A 20,065-nucleotide genomic window follows, 5' to 3' on the forward strand; every position below is an offset into this window, starting at 1 on the left:
AGTGCCTAGTGTCAAGTCTGTCGTAGGTAGCCTTTTAGATCGGGCACACTGTACATTATCAAATATTTATAGAGTTATGCCAAAAATGTGACAACAACAATGTGACAACGAATCACATGTTAAAATGGCTTACCTTGTTTTCAAATACCCTACCATTTAGTATCTTCATGACTTAGCCAGAGAAGAAAGTTATAAAAAGAGAGTCTCTCTCTCTAGTCTCAATGGACTCAATGCATTGAACAAACAGAACACTGATTTAAATGGCCACCACAGAAGGCTTCATTTTCTCTCCTTTGGTGCATAAGGGGTAACTGAACACTTGCTGACTTACTTTACAGCTGAAGTCTGGTGGTCAACCTAAACCCCCTTTTAGGAGAGCCACAAATTAGGGAACGGGCATTTGTAGGAAATCATACCTGACTATTGGTCTGTCTAACAGGCTGACAAACACCCAACAAAAAAACCCAAAATGCTCGTTTGTGGGATGCAATAGTTTTTAAGCAGACTTAAAATCTTTGCTGTCGGCAGCACATGCACTATGTAAGCAAGTTACCGTATGTGCTGCTGAGAAAGTGACAGTCTATGGTAACAGAATGATAGTATTAATTATCGTTTTGTGAGTATAGAACGTTCATTGGTCCTTGTAAAGAGATAGATAAGCAACCGTCGATGGGTTATATGGATCGTGCCATGTACATCCAGCAAGAACTGCTTTATAAAAATAAATTGTAAAAAGTTACCTTTAATGGAATATATTACAAATAACTATTACAACACTAAAATAAAGAGAGTGTGGTTTGACCAGCACAGTTGGTAATCACAGGTAAATACTATGCCTTGCGAATATTTTATGTTGAATTTTTGCTATCACTATTCAAACATTTTTTATTGATAGATTTCAATCTTGATATCAACTATGGATGCATTATTCTTAAATGTCCCACTAATCTCTAGCAAGGTTGTACCTAAAATACCTCAAGGTGAAGTTGTCAGCAATTATTGGCTTCCAACAATTATTCCACAAATGCTATCACATAAATCGCTCTTATCAGCTGGACGCCTGAGTGGAATTTCTAAACCAGCCAGATGAGGACTACGATTGGTAGAATTGCGAACAACAAAGAAACCATAGGGCTGTCAAAATACTATAAGAGGGGAATTTCAGATGATACTACTCCACTCTGAGAAAGGGACAAGAGACAGAGAACATGAAGTGGGTGGTGTTCGCTTTTATCTGCCTCCAATTGGCAGAGGGGCTGGTAAGGTGAGTCACAGCGATGTTATATATTTTTAAAGGAATCTGTTAGAATGATCCAACCCATCACCAAACTGTGTATATGATCATGTTGCTTTTAGAAAGATAATGCCATCCACATCTTTACTGATGCAATATGATGTTCCCTGAATTGTTGTTCTAATTCATATGCAAATGAGGCTTAAGTGCTTTTGGTGTATCAAAGCACTTCCAAAGACTAGGCCTCCCTGGTTCTTTTCCCCACCCAGCCCTACCTTCCTGTGCTCTACTGACTACTCACTCCCAATATTGTCAAGCCAGTTAGCTGTTAATCAAGCAGTGAAGGCGAATAGAGCTGGGGAGGCAGTGGCTTTGAAAGTGCTTTGACTTGCAAAGAGCACTTGAGCCTCATTTGCATATTAGTTAAAATAGTGATTTTTCAATAAGAAAGCAACAGATTGCATCAGTAAAATTATGGGGGACTTTATCTTCCAAAGAGCAATAAGACCATATGAGCAGTTACAGAATGGATTGTGCTGACCGATTTCCTTTAATGTACATGTGACTATGTACCAGTTACTGTATATTGTATGTGTACTTTCATTGGGATGTATCATGAAGAAAATACTTCTGGATGAACCTCTTAGTATAGTAGAGTCTGTTCTGTAGAGACCACGGAATCTAATAAATGATCAAGAAATGTAGATGAAAGAAAAGTAAGAAAAGGGAAATTTAATTAGTCATTGGTCTCTAAAGGGTAATTTGAATGGATTGGAAAATGTAACAAAAAAAATTTAAAAAGTCCATATTTTTAATTTATGCTACTCTAGAATGATTATATAATCTGGTACAAATGGAATTATCTTCTATATCCTAAAAACTGCTGAAACATGTGTCTGTATTTCCATATACAAAAGGATAGATCAACTGTGAAAAATCTCACTAAGCTCTTGTATTAAAGGGGTTATCTGGGACTATATAAATATTTTTTTTTATGGGGCTAAGAACTACCAGTGATTCTGCTGCTTCATTTGACCTCACAACCACAGAGAAGCTCTTCCTCTTCCGGCTGCTCCGTCAACAGGCCTTGACTGCCAATCAGACAGCGGGGAGACGGCTGTCAATCAGCATGGCTTCGACAGTAATGCCCTCTCAACAGTGCAGAATGAAGACAAGCAGCTGTTCTGTCGACGTGACATCACTGAAAACTGCAGAATCGCAGGCGGGAGTGGTCCATGACCGCTCAGAGCCAGCAAAGAACTGCACTGGGTAGCACAAGCAGGTTCATAGTGATATTGAAGATGATCTGACTTTAAAAAAACAATTTGCAGTTAATGGTCTGCTCTTAAACGGATCTGAGTATGTAGATCAGTGAATGTATTAGATAAAAATTCAGGTCTTAGCAGCATATTTTGCAGCCATCCACTCATCTAGCAGCACTTTACACCAATAATGAACCCCAAGAGGGTTCATGTACCATGCCCTTCAGATTACACCACCCGAGTAGCCCAAGGGAGTAAACAGTTCGAAGAAGGTTCGTAATCTCAGAAGCCATTCTACCTATGTGTCTTTATACTGTATATCTGGACATATGTGCCCTGTATATTAGACATACTTGCCAAATTTTCCATAAATGATGCTCCTAGATAAAGGTAAATCTGACAGGACCCCTGGAAGAGTTGGCAAATCTCCAGAGTGTCACAGAAACCTTCCAGAAAGCAGGGTTCCTCCAACCTTCTTCATTCCCATGATGCTGAGCTCCAGAGTCTAGAGATTAAGGTCATGTTCACACTTTGCGGGTTTTACCGCGGAACCGCGGCGATTTTGCAGCTGCGGGTCCGCAGCAGTTTCCATTGCGTTTACAGTAACATGTAAACCCTATGGAAACCGCAAACCGCTGTGCACATGCTGCGGGAAAAACCGCGCGGGAACGCAGCGGTTTACAACCCGCAGCATGTCACTTCTTTGTGCAGAATCGCGGCGATTCTGCACCCATAGGAATGCATTGATCCGCTTACTTCCCGCATGGGGCTGTGCCCACCATGCGGGAAGTAAGCGGATAATGTGCGGGTGGTACCCGGGGTGGAGGAGAGGAGACTCTCCTCTAGGCCCCGGCAACCATATTTGTGTAAAAAAAAAAGAATTAAAATTAAAAATAATGCTATACTCACCTCTCAGCGCTGCACGTGGCCGTCCGGTCTCAGGTTTGCTATGCGAGCAGGACCTGCGTTGATGTCGCGGTCACATGACCGTGACGTCACGAAGGTCCTTCTCACACAGCATCTTTGGAACCGGACCGCCGCCTGCAGCGCCGAGGAGACGTCAGAGGGTGAGTATATCATTATTTTATTATTTTTAACATTACTATTGATGCTGCATATTGCTGCATATGCAGCATCAATAGTAGGAGTAAATCCCGCAGCGGAACCCGCAGGACAAAACGTGATAAATCTGCAGGGATAACCGCAGCAGGTTTTCCCTGCAGATTTATCAAATCCACTGCGGGAAAACCCGCGGGAGAACCCGCAGCCCCCTTCCCATGTGTGCACATAGCCTTATTCTGGTGTCGCTAGCCAAAATAGGTGGGGGAGAGGGGCATAGTTCTGTAAATACAAATTTGGCAGCATTTCACACCAAAATGTTCCATTTTTCAGAAGTCAATATTGAAAAGTCGCTAAGTGCATTGCTGGATTGTTTCTACAGGCCCAGAACCACTTTCCCTAGTATTTTGATATTCAGAAACCAACAAGAGACAACGCAAATTGTAAATTAAATCCAATAAAATCCTCCACCTCCTTAAAATTCCAAAATTTTGAGTGTGTTATAATAACAAGCTTGTACTGCTAAGTCTAAACTTACTGTCGTTAGCAATTTGAGCTTGCCGATCAAGTAACAAAAAGCCACATTTTCCCAGAAGCACTACAGCTAAAATGTAATTACATTATTTAAGAAATCGGTGAGTATGGAAAGGGGTTGGAAAGACGAATACTGGAATATACTGCCAAGGTGGCAACTGTGATGATGAAGTGAAATTGCTAAAATCTCAACTTGTGTTTTAGAGTCCCTCTACAAAGATACAAGTCTGCCAGGGAAACCATGCGAGACAAAGGAATTCTGGACTCATACATGAAGACGCACAAAAGAGACCCTGCACTTAAATACTTCAATCAAAACTTTGATTTTGCGGTAGCCTATGAACCCATGTACATGGATGTAAGTTGAAATTGTCATACATAAGAATGCTTTTAACTGAAATATATACATTAAAATTAATACTTCTTTTGATTTTAGACATATTATTATGGACAAATAAGCATAGGAACACCACCCCAAAACTTCTTGGTTCTTTTTGACACGGGATCTTCCAACCTTTGGGTTCCATCAGCATCCTGTCAAAGTGAAGCTTGCGGTGAGAATTATCATATACTAATCCAATGGTACAGAGATGTTTGATTTTGAAGCAGTTTAAGTAGAATTAGTAGATAATAATTCAACTGATTGTCTCATGAAGACTAATCCTTCATGTTACGTGTTACGGAACCACTCAGCACCCAAAATATGTTGTGCAGTTATATGTATGTATAATAGGTTCCATGTGAGATGCATGTCCCTAATGCATCATCCCACAGGCTGCGCCCCTGGGCAGAGAGGACACGATATTCCCCTTTTGTCCGCCCCCCCACCTTTGTAATTCCCACAGTAAATATCGGCGGGCTCCGGCCATCTGCGGCTATTGTAATGTATGTCTGGCCTGCTGCTTTTCTATTGGCCTGCCCTCTGTATCTGTGTGATATATTCTGTGTCCTGTGAGTAAAGTGTTGTCAGACTGGAAATACGTGGAGAAGCAGTGATCTTTTATATGCGCCCATGTAACCAAGCAATTCCAGCCAGCGTCCTTCATTCAGACTCCAGACAAAGCAGAGTGGACCTCCTGAAACACGGGGTGGAACTGAAAGAGGTACCCCAGCTTGGTAGACCCCGTTACACTTCACATGTGCCTTACTGGGGACATGGACATCATAGAGGAGGTCATGTAAGAATCTCCTGTCTCGTGAGCCAAAGGGTGGCTCTCACTCTGACTGACCCAATCTGCCTTTGTATTATGTGGTTGACCAATTATGTGAATGCTTGACATGTAATAAAACTAATTGCTGGGTATGGAAGCTAGACCAGTAACATCCCAGTTTCACATTCCACATATGGACTGTGATTTCTGGACTGGCCATGGGCCTTATAATTTGAACACAGCAGCTCCATAGGCTTTTATGAGGATGCTGACTTTGGGTCAGGAGACCCATGGCCGGCCAGTATATGGTGGTCTGTACACAGACAGTTTACAAACTTAGTCGTGTGAATCCGACTAGCCAAAGAGCTGATTGCTTGACTGGATTTATATAAAAAAGGGATTGACTTCATGAGGCATACTGGCAAACAATATCACGCTATATACAGCTGCAACCAGTCTCAGAATTATTCAACCCCTTCATAACAAGTGTCTAGTTCTTATGAGCCTACAATAAAGGGGTATTCTCAAGTTGTCTCTTGAGCAGCACACAGCTCTTCAGTCTCTTTACTTCCTTGTTTCTGGCAGGTTCTCCTCCTTGAGTGACTGTTCTGGTGATAATTATGTTAGTAGGACTATACAGCCCAGCACAAGTTCTGTTGTAACACATTAAACTATTAATGATTTGCTCTTAGTCTACACTGCTATCACTAAATTTACAATATATATATAGCTAACAGAGCATTTGAACAAGCACACCGCTCAGGAAAGTTAATTAATTAGTAAAACTGCTGTTGGAGCAGCCAATGCTGGGGCTGATGATTTTGCAAGACTTATAACAGCAGCTTGTCACAAGCTGAGAGACAGGAGGAGGGAGGTGAGCAATTAACTGCTGTATAGAAATCAATGGGCACTAATACTGAGCACACTCAGTTAGGCTCTGGTGGCCGAGCTTCATAGAAACCAGTTGTACACTATGTAAGAAAAATTTTTTTTTGGAGAATAATAGAAAATAAAGCAAATAGAAAAAAGCAAATAAATCACAGACTTGCTTATATTCATGCTAACTTGCAGAAGCAATTTAATAACTTAAGGTACCTTCACACATAACGATATTGTTAACGATATCGTTGCTTTTTGTGACGTAGCAACGATATCGTTAATAAAATCGTTATGTGTGACAGCGACCAACGATCAGGCCCCTGCTGGGAGATCGTTGGTCGCTGAAGAAAGTCCAGAACTTTATTTCGTCGCTGGATCTCCCGTGGACATCGCTGGATCGGTGTGTGTGACACCGATCCAGCGATGTCTTCACTGGTAACCAGGGTAAACATCGGGTAACTAAACGCAGGGCCGCGCTTAGTAACCCGATGTTTACCCTGGTTACCATCCTAAAAGTAAAAAAAACAAACAGTACATACTTACCTAACGCTGTCTGTCCTCCAGCGCTGTGCTCTGCACTCCTCCTGCTCTGGCTGTGAGCGTCGGTCAGCCGAAAAGCAGAGCGGTGACGTCACCGCTCTGCTTTCCGGCCGCTGTGCTCACAGACAGTGCAGGAGGAGTGCAGAGCACAGCGCTGGAGGACAGACAGCGTTAGGTAAGTATGTACTGTTTGTTTTTTTTACTTTTAGGATGGTAACCAGGGTAAACATCGGGTTACTAAGCGCGGCCCTGCGCTTAGTTACCCGATGTTTACCCTGGTTACCGGCATCGTTGGTCGCTGGAGAGCGGTCTGTGTGACAGCTCTCCAGCGACCAAACAGCGACGCTGCAGCGATCCGGATCGTTGTCAGTATCGCTGCAGCGTCGCTTAATGTGAAGGGGCCTTTAAGAATTTCCCCTTAAGAAACAACACTAGGTAAATATGACTATGCAAATAACGGATACAACAAAATCTTTATTTCATATAAGGAAATACCAACATTAGGTCACATGAATGGGGGAAAAGACAACATCACTGGAGGGAAAACATAACGATATGTAAACCTAACAGGTCAAATTGATACTACAATATAAATTACTGGCAAAGAAAACAGCCTAGATGAAAGTATTACAAATGGACACAAGAGGGCAGTACAAAATCAGGAAGTGCAAAGTTCTATAGCAGCAGTAAATAACAAGCATGGTCAGCAGGGTCCTCTCATTCTCTCCTGTAGAGTGTAAGCTCCTATGGTCAAATGGACCCTCTCACTCTCTCCTCTCCTGTAGAGTGTAAAGGTACCGTCACACATAGCGACGCTGCAGCGATACCGACAACGATCCGGATCGCTGCAGCGTCGCTGTTTGGTCGCTGGAGAGCTGTCACACAGACAGCTCTCCAGCGACCAACGATCCCGAGGTCCCCGGTAACCAGGGTAAACATCGGGTAACTAAGCGCAGGGCCGCGCTTAGTAACCCGATGTTTACCCTGGTTACCATCCTAAAAAGTAAAAAAACAAACGCTACATACTTACCTACAGCCGTCTGTCCTCGGCGCTCTGCTTCTCTGGTCTGGCTGTGAGCGCCGGGCAGCCAGAAAGCAGAGCGGTGACGTCACCGCTCTGCATTCCGGCTGACCGACGCTCACAGCCAGAGCAGGAGGAGAGCAGAGCACAGCGCTGGAGGACAGACGGCTGTAGGTAAGTATGTAGTGTTTGTTTTTTTACTTTTAGGATGGTAACCAGGGTAAACATCGGGTTACTAAGCGCGGCCCTGCGCTTAGTTACCCGATGTTTACCCTGGTTACCAGCGAAGACATCGCTGAATCGGTGTCACACACGCCGATTCAGCGATGTCTACGGGGAGTCTAGCGACGAAATAAAGTTCTGGACTTTCTTCCCCGACCAGCGACAGCACAGCAGGGGCCTGATCGCTGCTGCCTGTCACACTGGACGATATCACTAGCGAGGACGCTGCAACGTCACGGATCGCTAGCGATATCGTCTAGTGTGACAGTACCTTAAGCTCTAATGGTCAGCAGGGTCCTCTCTATCTCTTGTAGAGCGTAATCTCTAATGGTCAGCAGGGTCCTCTCTTATCTCTTGTAGAGCGTAATCTCTAATGGTCAGCAGGGGCCTCTCTATCTCTTGTAGAGCGTAATCTCTAATGGTCAGCAGGGGCCTCGCTATCTCTTGTAAAGCGTAATCTCTAATGGTCAGCAGGGTCCTCTATATAGTATCTCTTGTAGAGCGTAATCTCTAATGGTCAGCAGTGTCCTCTATATCTCTTGTAGAGTGTAATCTCTTATAGTCAGCAGGGTCCTCTCTAGCTCTTGTACAGTGTAAGCTCCTATGGTCAGATGGACCCTCTCACTCTCTCCTGCAGAGTGTAAACTCTATGGTCAGCAGGGTGCTCTCTATCTCTTGTAGAGCGTAATCTCTTATAGTCAACAGGGTCCTCTCTAGCTCTTGTACAGTGTAAGCTCGTATGGTCAGATGGACCCTCTCACTCTCTCCTGCAGAGTGTAAGCTCTATGGTCAGCAGGGTCCTCTCTAACTCTTGTAGAGCGTAATCTCTTATGGTCAGCAGGGTCCTCTCTAGCTCTTGTACAGTGTAAGCTCTTATGGTCAGATGATATAGAAAATGTTCAGCACAGCCGAAGGGAGGAGGTGCACGGTCATAGGTTCCCAAGCCTCAATGTGTAAATAACAAGTGACTGGCACACTCCGGACGTGTTGTGATGCAAAATAGGGGGTTTATTATACATACAGTAAACACAAACGTTTCGGTCGTAACTGGACCTTCATCAGTGTGCTAGATTACTAGTATGTTGGAGGAGCCCCACAAGTTAGAACTAAGATGCATCGGAAGCCTGAAGCTATATAGAATTCAGGTCGTAGAAGCAGTACATAGACGCAGGGGAGTATGTCCCAGGTGGTGCTATCAGAGGAAAGCCTGAAGCTATATAGATCCCAGGTTGTAGAAGCAATTTGCTGATGCAGGGTAGTGTGTCACAGGTGACACTATCCAGTAAATATGAAGCCACGCGGTGTCACCGCTGTTAAGGGCTAAGAGGGAAGTGCACGCTATCAGCCTGATGAATGGAGGGAGCACGCAGTGTCCACTGCAAGTGTCCAGTGCTAAGAGCCTGCACTTGCAGTGGACACTGCGTGCTCCCTCCATTCATCAGGCTGATAGCGTGCACTTCCCTCTTAGCCCTTAACAGCGGTGACACCGCGTGGCTTCATATTTACTGGATAGTGTCACCTGTGACACACTACCCTGCATCAGCAAATTGCTTCTACAACCTGGGATCTATATAGCTTCAGGCTTTCCTCTGATAGCACCACCTGGGACATACTCCCCTGCGTCTATGTACTGCTTCTACGACCTGAATTCTATATAGCTTCAGGCTTCCGATGCATCTTAGTTCTAACTTGTGGGGCTCCTCCAACATACTAGTAATCTAGCACACTGATGAAGGTCCAGTTACGACCGAAACGTTTGTGTTTACTGTATATATAATAAACCCCCTCTTTTGCATCACAACACGTCCGGAGTGTGCCAGTCACTTGTTATTTACTTATGGTCAGATGGACCCTCTCACTCTCTCCTCTCCTGTAGAGGGTAAAGCGCTATGGTCAGCTGGGTCTTCTCATTCTCTCCTGTAAAGTGCAAGCTCTTATAGTCAGCGGTGTCCTCTTTCTCGCTGTCCTGTAAAGTGTAAGTTCTTATTCTATTCTTTCTGTTCCTCCCCTTTCCCACATGTGTATTTTACAAACAATTCCAATCTTTCTAGTATTGAGATAAGTGCAAATGTATTTGTTTCAAATTAAATTCTGGGGGAAAATTCAGGAAAGTTGGCGAATTGGAATTTCAAAAGATCTGTTCATCTCTAGTATACTGCTGCGTGTTGACTTCCTCAAAGTGGTCGCTGTTGCGGCTGCTGCTCCGACCGCGGAAGGTCGTCTGGGAAGCGAGGGATGCACCGCGGTGGTCACTGACAAGGCGGTAAATCCGGGAGTCTCAGTGGGACATTAATGAAGGCAGAGGAGGCGGCGCCCTGCGCACAGAGTATTGGGTGACTGCTGGGAGGCGTTTCTGTCCGGGGGAAAATACATGCCCCCAGGTCTAATTCAAGGTATCTGGGACAAATTATAAAATTGATTATTTCAGCGTTTGCAGGAACCCGAACTAAAAGAGCCACCTTGACAGAATGCAGCATTAGTGCTGCACAAGGTGGCTCTTTTAGTTAAAAATGCCTTGGGGGGCGGGGTGACAGGTTCCCTTAAATATTCTACAATCCCTAATAACTTTCCAATGTGCTGCTCCATGCTGCCTCTTAGGCAGGTAACATTGTGAATGATAGCATATGTGTCTCTATTCTTTCATGTGCAAATATCCTCTTCAGAGAGGAGGAGGACTTAAACGCTAGTGAAACATATTGGATGTAGTAAGCCTAGAATGAATGTCGACCCTTTCATAAGCTTTGCCACATAATTTAGGATAAGAACCCAAACAAGAAACTCCATTTTCAGATACATGTTTTGGGGTGTTTTCTTGTCATCAGTACAGAGCAAGAAACCTGACTTGGCCTATGTGAGAGGCCTCCGACATGGGGTCTAAGGAGTAACATTTCTTCTTGAGTACAGTGCCAAACTGTTGTAAGGAGGAGACTCATAGGTCATGCAATGCTCCTCTGGGAATTTAAATAGGCAAATTGCATCTTCGGACAAGAAGAGGACTGGAACGCTAGTGCCACATACAGTACAGACCAAAAGTTTGTACACACCTTCTCATTTAAAGATTTTTCTGTATTTTCATGACTATGAAAATTGTACATTCACACTGAAGGCATCAAAACTATGAATTAACACATGTGGAATTATATACTTAACAAAAAAGTGTGAAACAACTGAAAATATGTCTTATAGTCTAGGTTCTTCAAAGTAGCCACCTTTTACTTTGATGACTGCTTTGCACACTCTTGGCATTCTTGGCAGGAAATTGCAACTTATCTGGCTGTTGTGCACGGCGCCATTCTTCTCCAGCACAGAGTGGTCACAGACCACTCCTGTGTGATGGGACAGAACTTCAGAGGTCCTTGTGATTGACAGCTGGCTTCCCCAGTTAGGGAACAGGCATCTGGATGTCAGTCAGAACGACCTGGAAAGTCCTGCCCTGTCGACAGAGCGAACCGGAAAAGAAGCCTCGGTTCTGAGTATGTGACGCCAGCAGAGGCTGGAGTATCTGTGACCGCTCTGTTCCGGGGAAGTACGGCGCCGTGCACAACAGGCAAGTAAATTGCAGTTACCTTCCTGTTAGTGCATAGACACATTTTTTTTTTGCAAAGTCCCAGATATCTCCTTTAAGAGAAGATAATTTTTAATAACAAATAAATTGCAAAATTGATTGTTTTTACAACTGCAAAGTGAATCTGTCAGCAGGATTTCTCCCCTCCCCACAATCAAACTACTTATATGCGCATGTAACTCTTGCAAAGTCCAGCAATGCCTTTACATGGCCTGTCAACATTTTCATTTTAATTTATATGCAAAGCTGAAGGACTATGGTAGATCTAAAGCTTCTGTCACTCCAGCGCTATACAATGCCCAGCGCCGCTTCCTCCTAATTGACAGATGGTATCTAAGTTGTATAACGAAGGAGCTGTCAGTCAAGCAGGAGGAGGTGGCGCTGGGTGGTGAATGGAGCTGGCAGAGGCTTCGGATCTATAACAACACTTCAGCGTTATTTGCACAATTATTCAAACATTGACGTCTCAGTAACGGAGGAACAGACTGGCCATGTAAACATATTGTTGGACTTGTCCTTGAAAAAGCTACAGTTGAAACCAGAAGTTTACATACACTAAACAAAAAGACACATATGCATGTTTTTCTCAATATCTGACATGAAATCAGAATAAACCTTCCACAGGATTCTCAATAGTTGGTCGGAATTTGGGCCCATTGTAACTGATCCAGGTTTGTAGGTCGCTTTGCTCGCACCTGCTTTTTCAGCTTTGCCCATAAATTTTCAATAAGATTGAGATCAGGGCTTGGTGATGGCCACTCTAAAACATTTACTTTGTTATCCCCTTTAGCCACTTTGTTATCATTTTGGCAGTATGTTTCGGGTCATTGTCCATTTGGAAGACCCATTTCTGCCCATCTTCAGATATTTTGAAATGTACCAAAGGATGAGCCAGACTTGTGCTAGACCACAATTCTCTTCCTGATATCTTGGCTGATTTCTTGAGACTTTCCCATGATGCTACATGAAGAAGCAGTGTGTTTCAGGTGTGCATTAAAATACATCCACAGGTGTGTCTCTAATTAAATCAGATGTTGTCAAAAACAGAAGCTTCCAAACACATGACATCATATGGGCAGTCCAGGATTGTTTAAAGGCATAGTAATCTTAGTGTATGTAAACTTTTGATTTTGCAGTAAGTAATAAAAATGCCTTAAAACATTTTTTTACAGCAAGCTGCATCTAGGGACACAACTGAGAAAGGAAAACCCCTTTACACGAGTCCATCCTTTCCATAAAACTGCATTTTTCTGAAATGTTTTAAAATTGTATAATTAATTTCATTTTTTTATATACAGGCAATCACAATGTATTTAACCCCAGCCAGTCCTCTACCTACACATCCAATGGACAACAGTTCACCATGTCTTACGGCAGTGGCAGTGTCAGCGGTGTATTTGGCTATGACACCGTTTCTGTAAGTAAACTAAGATTGATTTTAATGACTTACTTTATGTGGCTAACAGTTTATTATATTTAGTGCTAGATTTGGTCTTACTGTAAATGTGGCATATATTGTGATAATTCTGTAACGCTCTAATACAAGTTCCTCTCATACAGGTTCAAGGACTAACCATCACTAACCAGGAGTTTGGACTGACCTATTCAGAGAGTGGCAGCAGTTTCTACTACTCTAAATTTGATGGGATCTTTGGAATGGCATACCCTGCCATGTCTGCAGGGGGCGCAACTACAGCCATGCAAGGAATGCTGCAGCAGAACTTGCTCAACTACCCTATGTTTAGTGTCTACATGAGCAGGTAAATAAAAACAAGACGCAAGATTGTAAATGTGCTTACCAAAATGCAAAAGAGTCAACGGAACTGTGAGATTTGAGCAATAATGATAATTTGCTTTTATTTTCGTGTAGTCAGTCTGGAGAGGTGATCTTTGGTGGAGTGGATAACAGCTTATATTCTGGACAGATTCTTTGGGCTCCCGTTACTCAACAAGTTTACTGGCAAATTGGAATTGATGAGTAAGTCATTAATGTAGGAAGCACCGAAGACCAGCCGGGAGCAGCACTTGGCGGTCCCATTAAAAACGGAGCTGCCGAGTGCTCTTCAGATCCTCGATTCTCTTGATCGATGAGGGTCCAGCAGTCATCACCCAGTGATCAGGAAGATATCCCCTGTCCTATGGATAAGGGATAACTCCGAATTTTTATTATTCCCCTTCAAGATCTATTTACACGCCGTGATTATCGTAAATGAGAATTTCATGATAATCGCAAAGTGTAAACAGGCTGGCGATCACCTGTCAAACGAGTTAAACACTTGATCAACGGGTGAAATAATCTTGGTTTCCACAAAAGTTCATCGTTCTCGACAGCACATCGTCTTGTGTAAACAGGACCTGTGCTGCTGAGAGCAATGGCTGCTTATGTGAAGCACAGACTGCCTGTGTCAACAGACTATTAAATAAACACCAATGGGCAAACATTTACTGGCAGTCGTTTAATGCCACAAGTCGTCAATAAGAAAAGCACCATTACATAAATTAAGGTCAATGTGGTGGACTTTAGTGGGTTTGGCTAACAACCAAATGTGTATGGGGGCAGCCCAATAGTAACATCTGTCACTGGGGAGAATGTGGTCAAAATTACCCGTACAAGCCTGCGGGTCCAAGAAAAATCCATGTTTTGTATGAATTTATTATTATTTTCTGAGAAGTGAAAATATACTGATAGTAATAAAAACCTGACACACTGACGAAAATCAGTCCTTTATTTGCGTCCCAGAAAAATCACTGATGTCTGAATGAGACCTTAGATTTCAAAATACACTTACCGTCGATTTGCAGAGATTCATGCATATGCAGGGTTAATGAGTCATGGGGTATGGAGAATTGTGGAAAGTCTTAACCCTTATTCCTTACAGGTTTGCAGTCAATGGACAAGCAACAGGATGGTGCAGTAATGGCTGTCAGGCTATTGTGGATACCGGAACGTCACCACTGACCATTCCCCAGGAGTATATGGGCACTCTGCTCCAAGACCTCGGCGCCCAGCAGGGCCAGAATGGGCAGGTAAGCTTGAATAAATGTACTTACTTCAATCCTACTGTAAAAAAAAAATAGAAATCTGAAATATGTGCACTTTTATCTGCCATCCCCATTGCTTCTGATGGGATTCTTCTAACGGTAATGCATTGTTAGTTCCACAAGATTTCTATAGCTTTTGACAATCAGGATAGGGCAAGTCTGCAACACTACTTTACCCAGTAAAAATGTAAAAAGTTGTAAAACGAAGCTAAGTGAGAAAAAAATGTAACTTATTTTATCATGTGATGCACTGGAAAGTGGGAAAAAGTCCAAGTGTGTTGAAATTGTAAAGAAAGTGCAATTTCACATTTTTGTTTAAATTTACTCTGTTCACTATACGATAAAACTGGGCTGGCAATATGATTTTCCAGGTCAGTACGATTAGGCCCCGTTCACACAACAGTTTTTTGCCATCAGTCACAATCCGTCGAATTTTGAAAAAAAATGAATCCAGCGACTGATGCCTCCGGATCCGTTTTTTTCTCATAGACTTGAATTAGCGACGGATGGCCTCACGTTTCATCCGTCGTTCGCCGGGTCCGGCGAAAATTGTTTGTCCGGCGGCCGCAGACAATGGACAAAGTAACGTTTTTTGTGTAAGTAAAAAAAAACGGACACCTATGGATCGATCGCCGTCCGTTGTTTGCTCGACTGGAAGCCTATGGGCAGGGCTGGACTGGCCATTTGGCAATTCTGGCAAATGCCAGAAGGGCCTGTCTGGTTGTGGGCTGCCTTGTCTGCAACATTGTTAACAGTATCAATGTTCTCAAGACACCCATACTGTTAAGAATTGTGATGGAGCACAAAGTCGCTGACTCCCATCACTTACCCTAGCAGGCCACGGGTAACATTAGTATATTGGTCTTGTAGTAAATCTTACTTAACTCCATCCAGGGAAATATTAGTAATATATTCCATCTGGTGCTTGAAGACAGGGACAGCATGGGCCTGTATGATTTCAAATGCCAGGGCTGAATTTCAGTCCCAGTCCGTACCTGCCTATGGGCTAAGATCCGTCAAATGATGTTTTTCTCAACTGAGCATGCTTCGATTTATTTAGGATCCAATTAGCCAGATCCGCTAGTCGGATTCGTCGAAAAAACGAATCTGTCGCATCAGTTTTTCACAATCTGCTACGGATCCCTCAAGCCAATGGATTGTGACCGACGGCAAAAAACTGATGTGTGAAAGGGGCCTTACTCATATATCGAACATGTATAGTTTTTTTTTGAAGTGGTGAAAAAAAGTTTGGAAATTTGCACAAAAAAAAAACAAAACAAAAAAACCTTTGCTTGTGCTGCCATACCCATACTGCTTTAAATTTTCATGATATGGGGCTGTGTGAGGTGTTATTTTTTGATCGCCACTTATTGCATTTTATTGCAACGTTTAGGAGGCTAAAAAAACGTTATTCTGACATAATGATTTTTTCTCATTATGCCATTTACCTATCAGATTAATGTACTTTATACTTTGATAGATTAGACTTTTATGAACGTAACAATACCAAATATGCTTTTGTTTTACCTTTAATGGGGCAAAAGGGGGTTGATTTGAACTTTTGTGTTCTATTTATATTTTTCAATTTTTAAAACGTTTTACTGCATTTAATAGTCCCCTTAGGGGACTGGAAATTGTTAATCTATGATTGCTTGTGCCTTGTGCTGTACATAGCAGAGCATCACGATCTCGCCAGAATGATGCGCCCCTTTGCTGGCACGTAAAAATGTCACTGTCAGACATTGTGAGCGTAATTTAACAAGTTAATAGCTATGGGTGGAGCGGAGCTGTTAAAAGCACATGATGGCTGATTCAATCAGCCATCATCTGCCAGGAAATATGTGGGCCCGGTGTGCAAGCCTGCATCAAAGTGGGGGTACACGACATATCACGTAACTGTAAGTCATATGTCGTGAAGGGGTTAAAATGTCAAGATTGATGCATCTACAAAATCTTGAAGACATCTAGTGATTCTGAAAATATACATGACATCAGTCCACAGACAGGATAAACAGTCCTTAAAAGGGTTTTCCCATGAACAAAGTACATTTTAAGTAATAGATATTGAAGCTATAATAAGCTCCATAACTTAATGTGTAAAAATGTATTTACCTGGGCTGAGGTAATCTGATAAATGTGCTCCTTCTAGGTACTGTGCAATGCTTGTGTCTGATCATACAGAGCTGCTCCAGTTGATGGTTGGCACATACCAGAGCTCCTGGCCAGGGGGAAAGAAGCATAAGTCAGTCATGATAACTGAGTATACAGACAAAACAGCAGGAGTTCACAGCTGCTATGTTCTGATGTAACAGATTTCCCTGTCTCTTATATCAAAGGAGTGAGTGTTTCTGTCAACAGTTCTCTAAGCTGATCATAAATCGGTGTCATATAAGGTCAGGGTCCACTGGAGCTCCTACATCACTGACTTGAGTAATGATGAGCTCAGAGATACTCACTCCTGTGATACCTCAGGCAGGGAAATGTGTTACTTCAGAAAATAGCAGCCATGAGCCTCTGCTGTTCTGTCTGAATACTCACTTATCACAAGTAACTTATCCCTGGCCAGGAGCGCTGGTATGTGCCAACCATCAACTGGAGAAGCTCTGTAAGATCAGACACAATGATTACACAGTACATAACAGGTGCATATTTATAAGGTTATTTCGGCACAGGAACATTTTTTAAACACATCCCATTGTGAAACTTATTGTTTCGAGATCAATTAATTAAAATGTACTTTATTTGTGAGATCACCCTTCTTAAGAAGTTATCCAGTGCCTCTTATATCTGCATCTGCCGATGTGGCGCCAGTTGGTCCTTGCCTGGTCTTCTGCACCCTATTAGGTATGGTGCACCTGTTCCATTGGTCACAATATGACGTGTGCACAATATCTGTCGAAGCAAGAAGCGGAGTGCAAACATTTTTACTTGAAGGGGTTGTCCAGTGAAAACGTTGTTTGATCAGTGGGGGTCCGACATTTGGAACCTGCACCAATTGGCAGATTGGAGAAGTTTTATCCCTGTAACACTGCAGTTGTAGTGCACATGCTCAACTGCTGCCCCATTCCTTCCGTATGGGGCTGCAGAGCTGAACATGTTTTTTTCAGCAGCCCCATAGAGAATGAAGGGAGCAGCTCTCAGATGTGCCGATCTGCCGCTATATTTTGTAACAGGGATACAAATTCCTCATTAAGCCGATTGGTGCAAGTCCCAGTGATGAGGACCACCAAATTATTTCCTATACTATGGTTAGGTAATCCCTTTAAGGTAATCACTAGCATATTCAAATATATTTTTGTCCAAGTCAAATGTGTTCATATTCCTAAAAAATATATTTTATGGTTACAACATTGACTTCAAATCTCTCATATCTGTCCTTCTCAGTTCCTGGTTAACTGTAACAATGTGCAAAACCTGCCATCTATCAGCTTCACCATCAATGGAAACCAGTTTTCTATTCCACCCTCCGGATACATAAGCGAGGTAAATTGTCAATTGTACATATATATTATACGGATATTCTGTCTGTGGCGCCTCTATACATCAATGTACCCAACAAATAAATGACCTAAGGCCAATCCACATCCACATGTGCAAATTAAGAATATTTTCATACCTACCCAAAAATACTAAACTCCTTATTCCAAGGCCATAAACATCTCCTCTCATCCCCCTTTGAAGAGGGCTTTAAATGCCACATTCGCAATGCATAGTTATTCCAACACTTCACAAGTTTTATCCCACAGGAGCCTTGATGGGCAATTTTTAGTTACCTTGACCCAGAAAAATATTATTACACGCCAAGAACATTTTTTGGCTGCAGCCAGGGTCAAACCTATTTTACATACTTAGCTACAAGAATGATTTTTTTTTCATGAACCTATAGACTTGCATTGCCGATTTTGATCTGAGTGTCGGATCAAAATCCGACTTTTCGACGATATTTTCCATGAACCATTCAGTCTGTGGAAAAAAAAATAAAAAATCGGACTTGTGCACTGCCCTTTTAGAATATTATAGATATGAGTGTTATCCTTGGAAACCATGGAGAAAATTGGACGTGTGAATGAGCCCTAAGGGGTGCAAACTCCTTACTGCTAGTTTTAGGCCTGTCTACTGGAGCAGATGCTAATTAACATGATGGAAGTCGGGCTTTTGTAGCTTTAGAACAGAGTTTCCCAAACTCCAGTCCTCACGGCCCCCCACAGGTGATATTTTCAGGATTTCCATATTATCACAAGGGTGAGAGAATTCCTGATGCCTTGATGATGCCTCCACCATCTGTCCAATACTAAGGGAATCCTGAGAACACGACCTGTTGGGGGACGTGAGGATTGAAGTTTAGGAGGACTGTCGTTACAATTAATTTGCATAATTATCACTTTAAAGAATGCATTCCTATTCAGGGAATAGAAATCTGGGAAAAGAGAGGTAGAACATGTGTCACAAGAGGTATTACAGGGAGCCCAGTTGTTTGAAGAATGAAAAATTAGGTGTTTCTGCTGGGTACTAGAACGGTTTAAAATTGCTAAGAACATTTTAGTGATAGATTATGAGGTAAATCATGCTCGTACTAAACTCGCAGATAAGTAGAAACCAACTTTGGTTCTTTACAATGAAATGTACCATTAATGGTGTCCCAGTAGGTCATTGGTATCTGGCCATCCACATGTACGCTTTGTCCTTATAGTGCATGGCCAGCTTCATTCACTCATGTCGCCACAAGTGGAGGACTAATGCAGAACATTTTCTGTCTTTTTTCCCCGTCTAGTATAATGGTTATTGTACCGTTGACTTTGAGGAAACCTACCTGCCATCTCAGAACGGTCAGCCCCTGTGGATCTTGGGAGATGTATTCCTGCGGCAGTACTACTCTGTCTACGACATGAGCAACAATAGGGTGGGCTTTGCTCAGGCAGCATAAAAGCGCCAGGAACTGACATCCTTCAGTTGAAGACCCAAACGTTTCAATCTGTCAACAACTTTTACCAAAGCCATGAATGCAAATAAATTGCTTTATTGAAATATGTTCTGAAATCTATCTTATCTGTCCAATTTCTGCTCACTAACAGAAGTCCAATAAGGGTCTGTTCACAAACTGTACATTTCTTGATAATTTGTCTGGAATAATCCTGCTAATCTGAATAGAGTTTGCAGAAACCCCTATAGATAATAATTAACGTTTAAGGTCATCTGTCTCAGGTTTTTGCCTATTGGAGAGCAGCATGATGTAGGGACAGAGACCCTGATTCCAGCGATGTATCAATAACAATACTGGGTGCTACAGTTTTGGTTAAAATTGTTTTATCTGTTGCAGATCTGGCAGTTCTCTGAATGCTGAGCTCTGTATAACCCCCACAGCACTGATTGGCAGCTTTGTGTACATAGGCAGGAAGCTGCCAGAGGTGGGGACGTGCATGGACTACCTGGCAGCAGGTTTACCAGTCTTCTTGTGATAATATTCTACTGAAAGATCAGAGATTTTACAAAAACTACACTAAGCAGCCCAGTAAGTGACACATCCTATGGCCATAGATTCCTTGCCCTGCCATTCTA

At 42.6% G+C, this 20,065-nt stretch overlaps 1 protein-coding gene across 1 annotated transcript; it reads left to right on the forward strand.

Moving 5' to 3' along the window:
* The first annotated feature begins 1,041 nt into the window (after positions 1-1,041).
* On the forward strand, positions 1,042-19,794 carry LOC138672031 (gastricsin-like). The gene is made up of 9 exons (XM_069760114.1): positions 1,042-1,264; positions 4,294-4,447; positions 4,526-4,643; positions 12,766-12,884; positions 13,028-13,227; positions 13,338-13,445; positions 14,347-14,494; positions 17,894-17,992; positions 19,281-19,794. Exons 1-9 carry the CDS (start codon positions 1,209-1,211, stop codon positions 19,431-19,433), a joined length of 1,155 nt encoding a protein of 384 aa, XP_069616215.1. The 5' UTR covers positions 1,042-1,208; the 3' UTR covers positions 19,434-19,794.
* Positions 19,795-20,065: the final 271 nt, after the last annotated feature.

The sequence above is a fragment of the Ranitomeya imitator genome, chromosome 3 (genome assembly GCF_032444005.1).
Source record: "Ranitomeya imitator isolate aRanImi1 chromosome 3, aRanImi1.pri, whole genome shotgun sequence".
Taxonomy (NCBI): domain Eukaryota; kingdom Metazoa; phylum Chordata; class Amphibia; order Anura; family Dendrobatidae; genus Ranitomeya; species Ranitomeya imitator.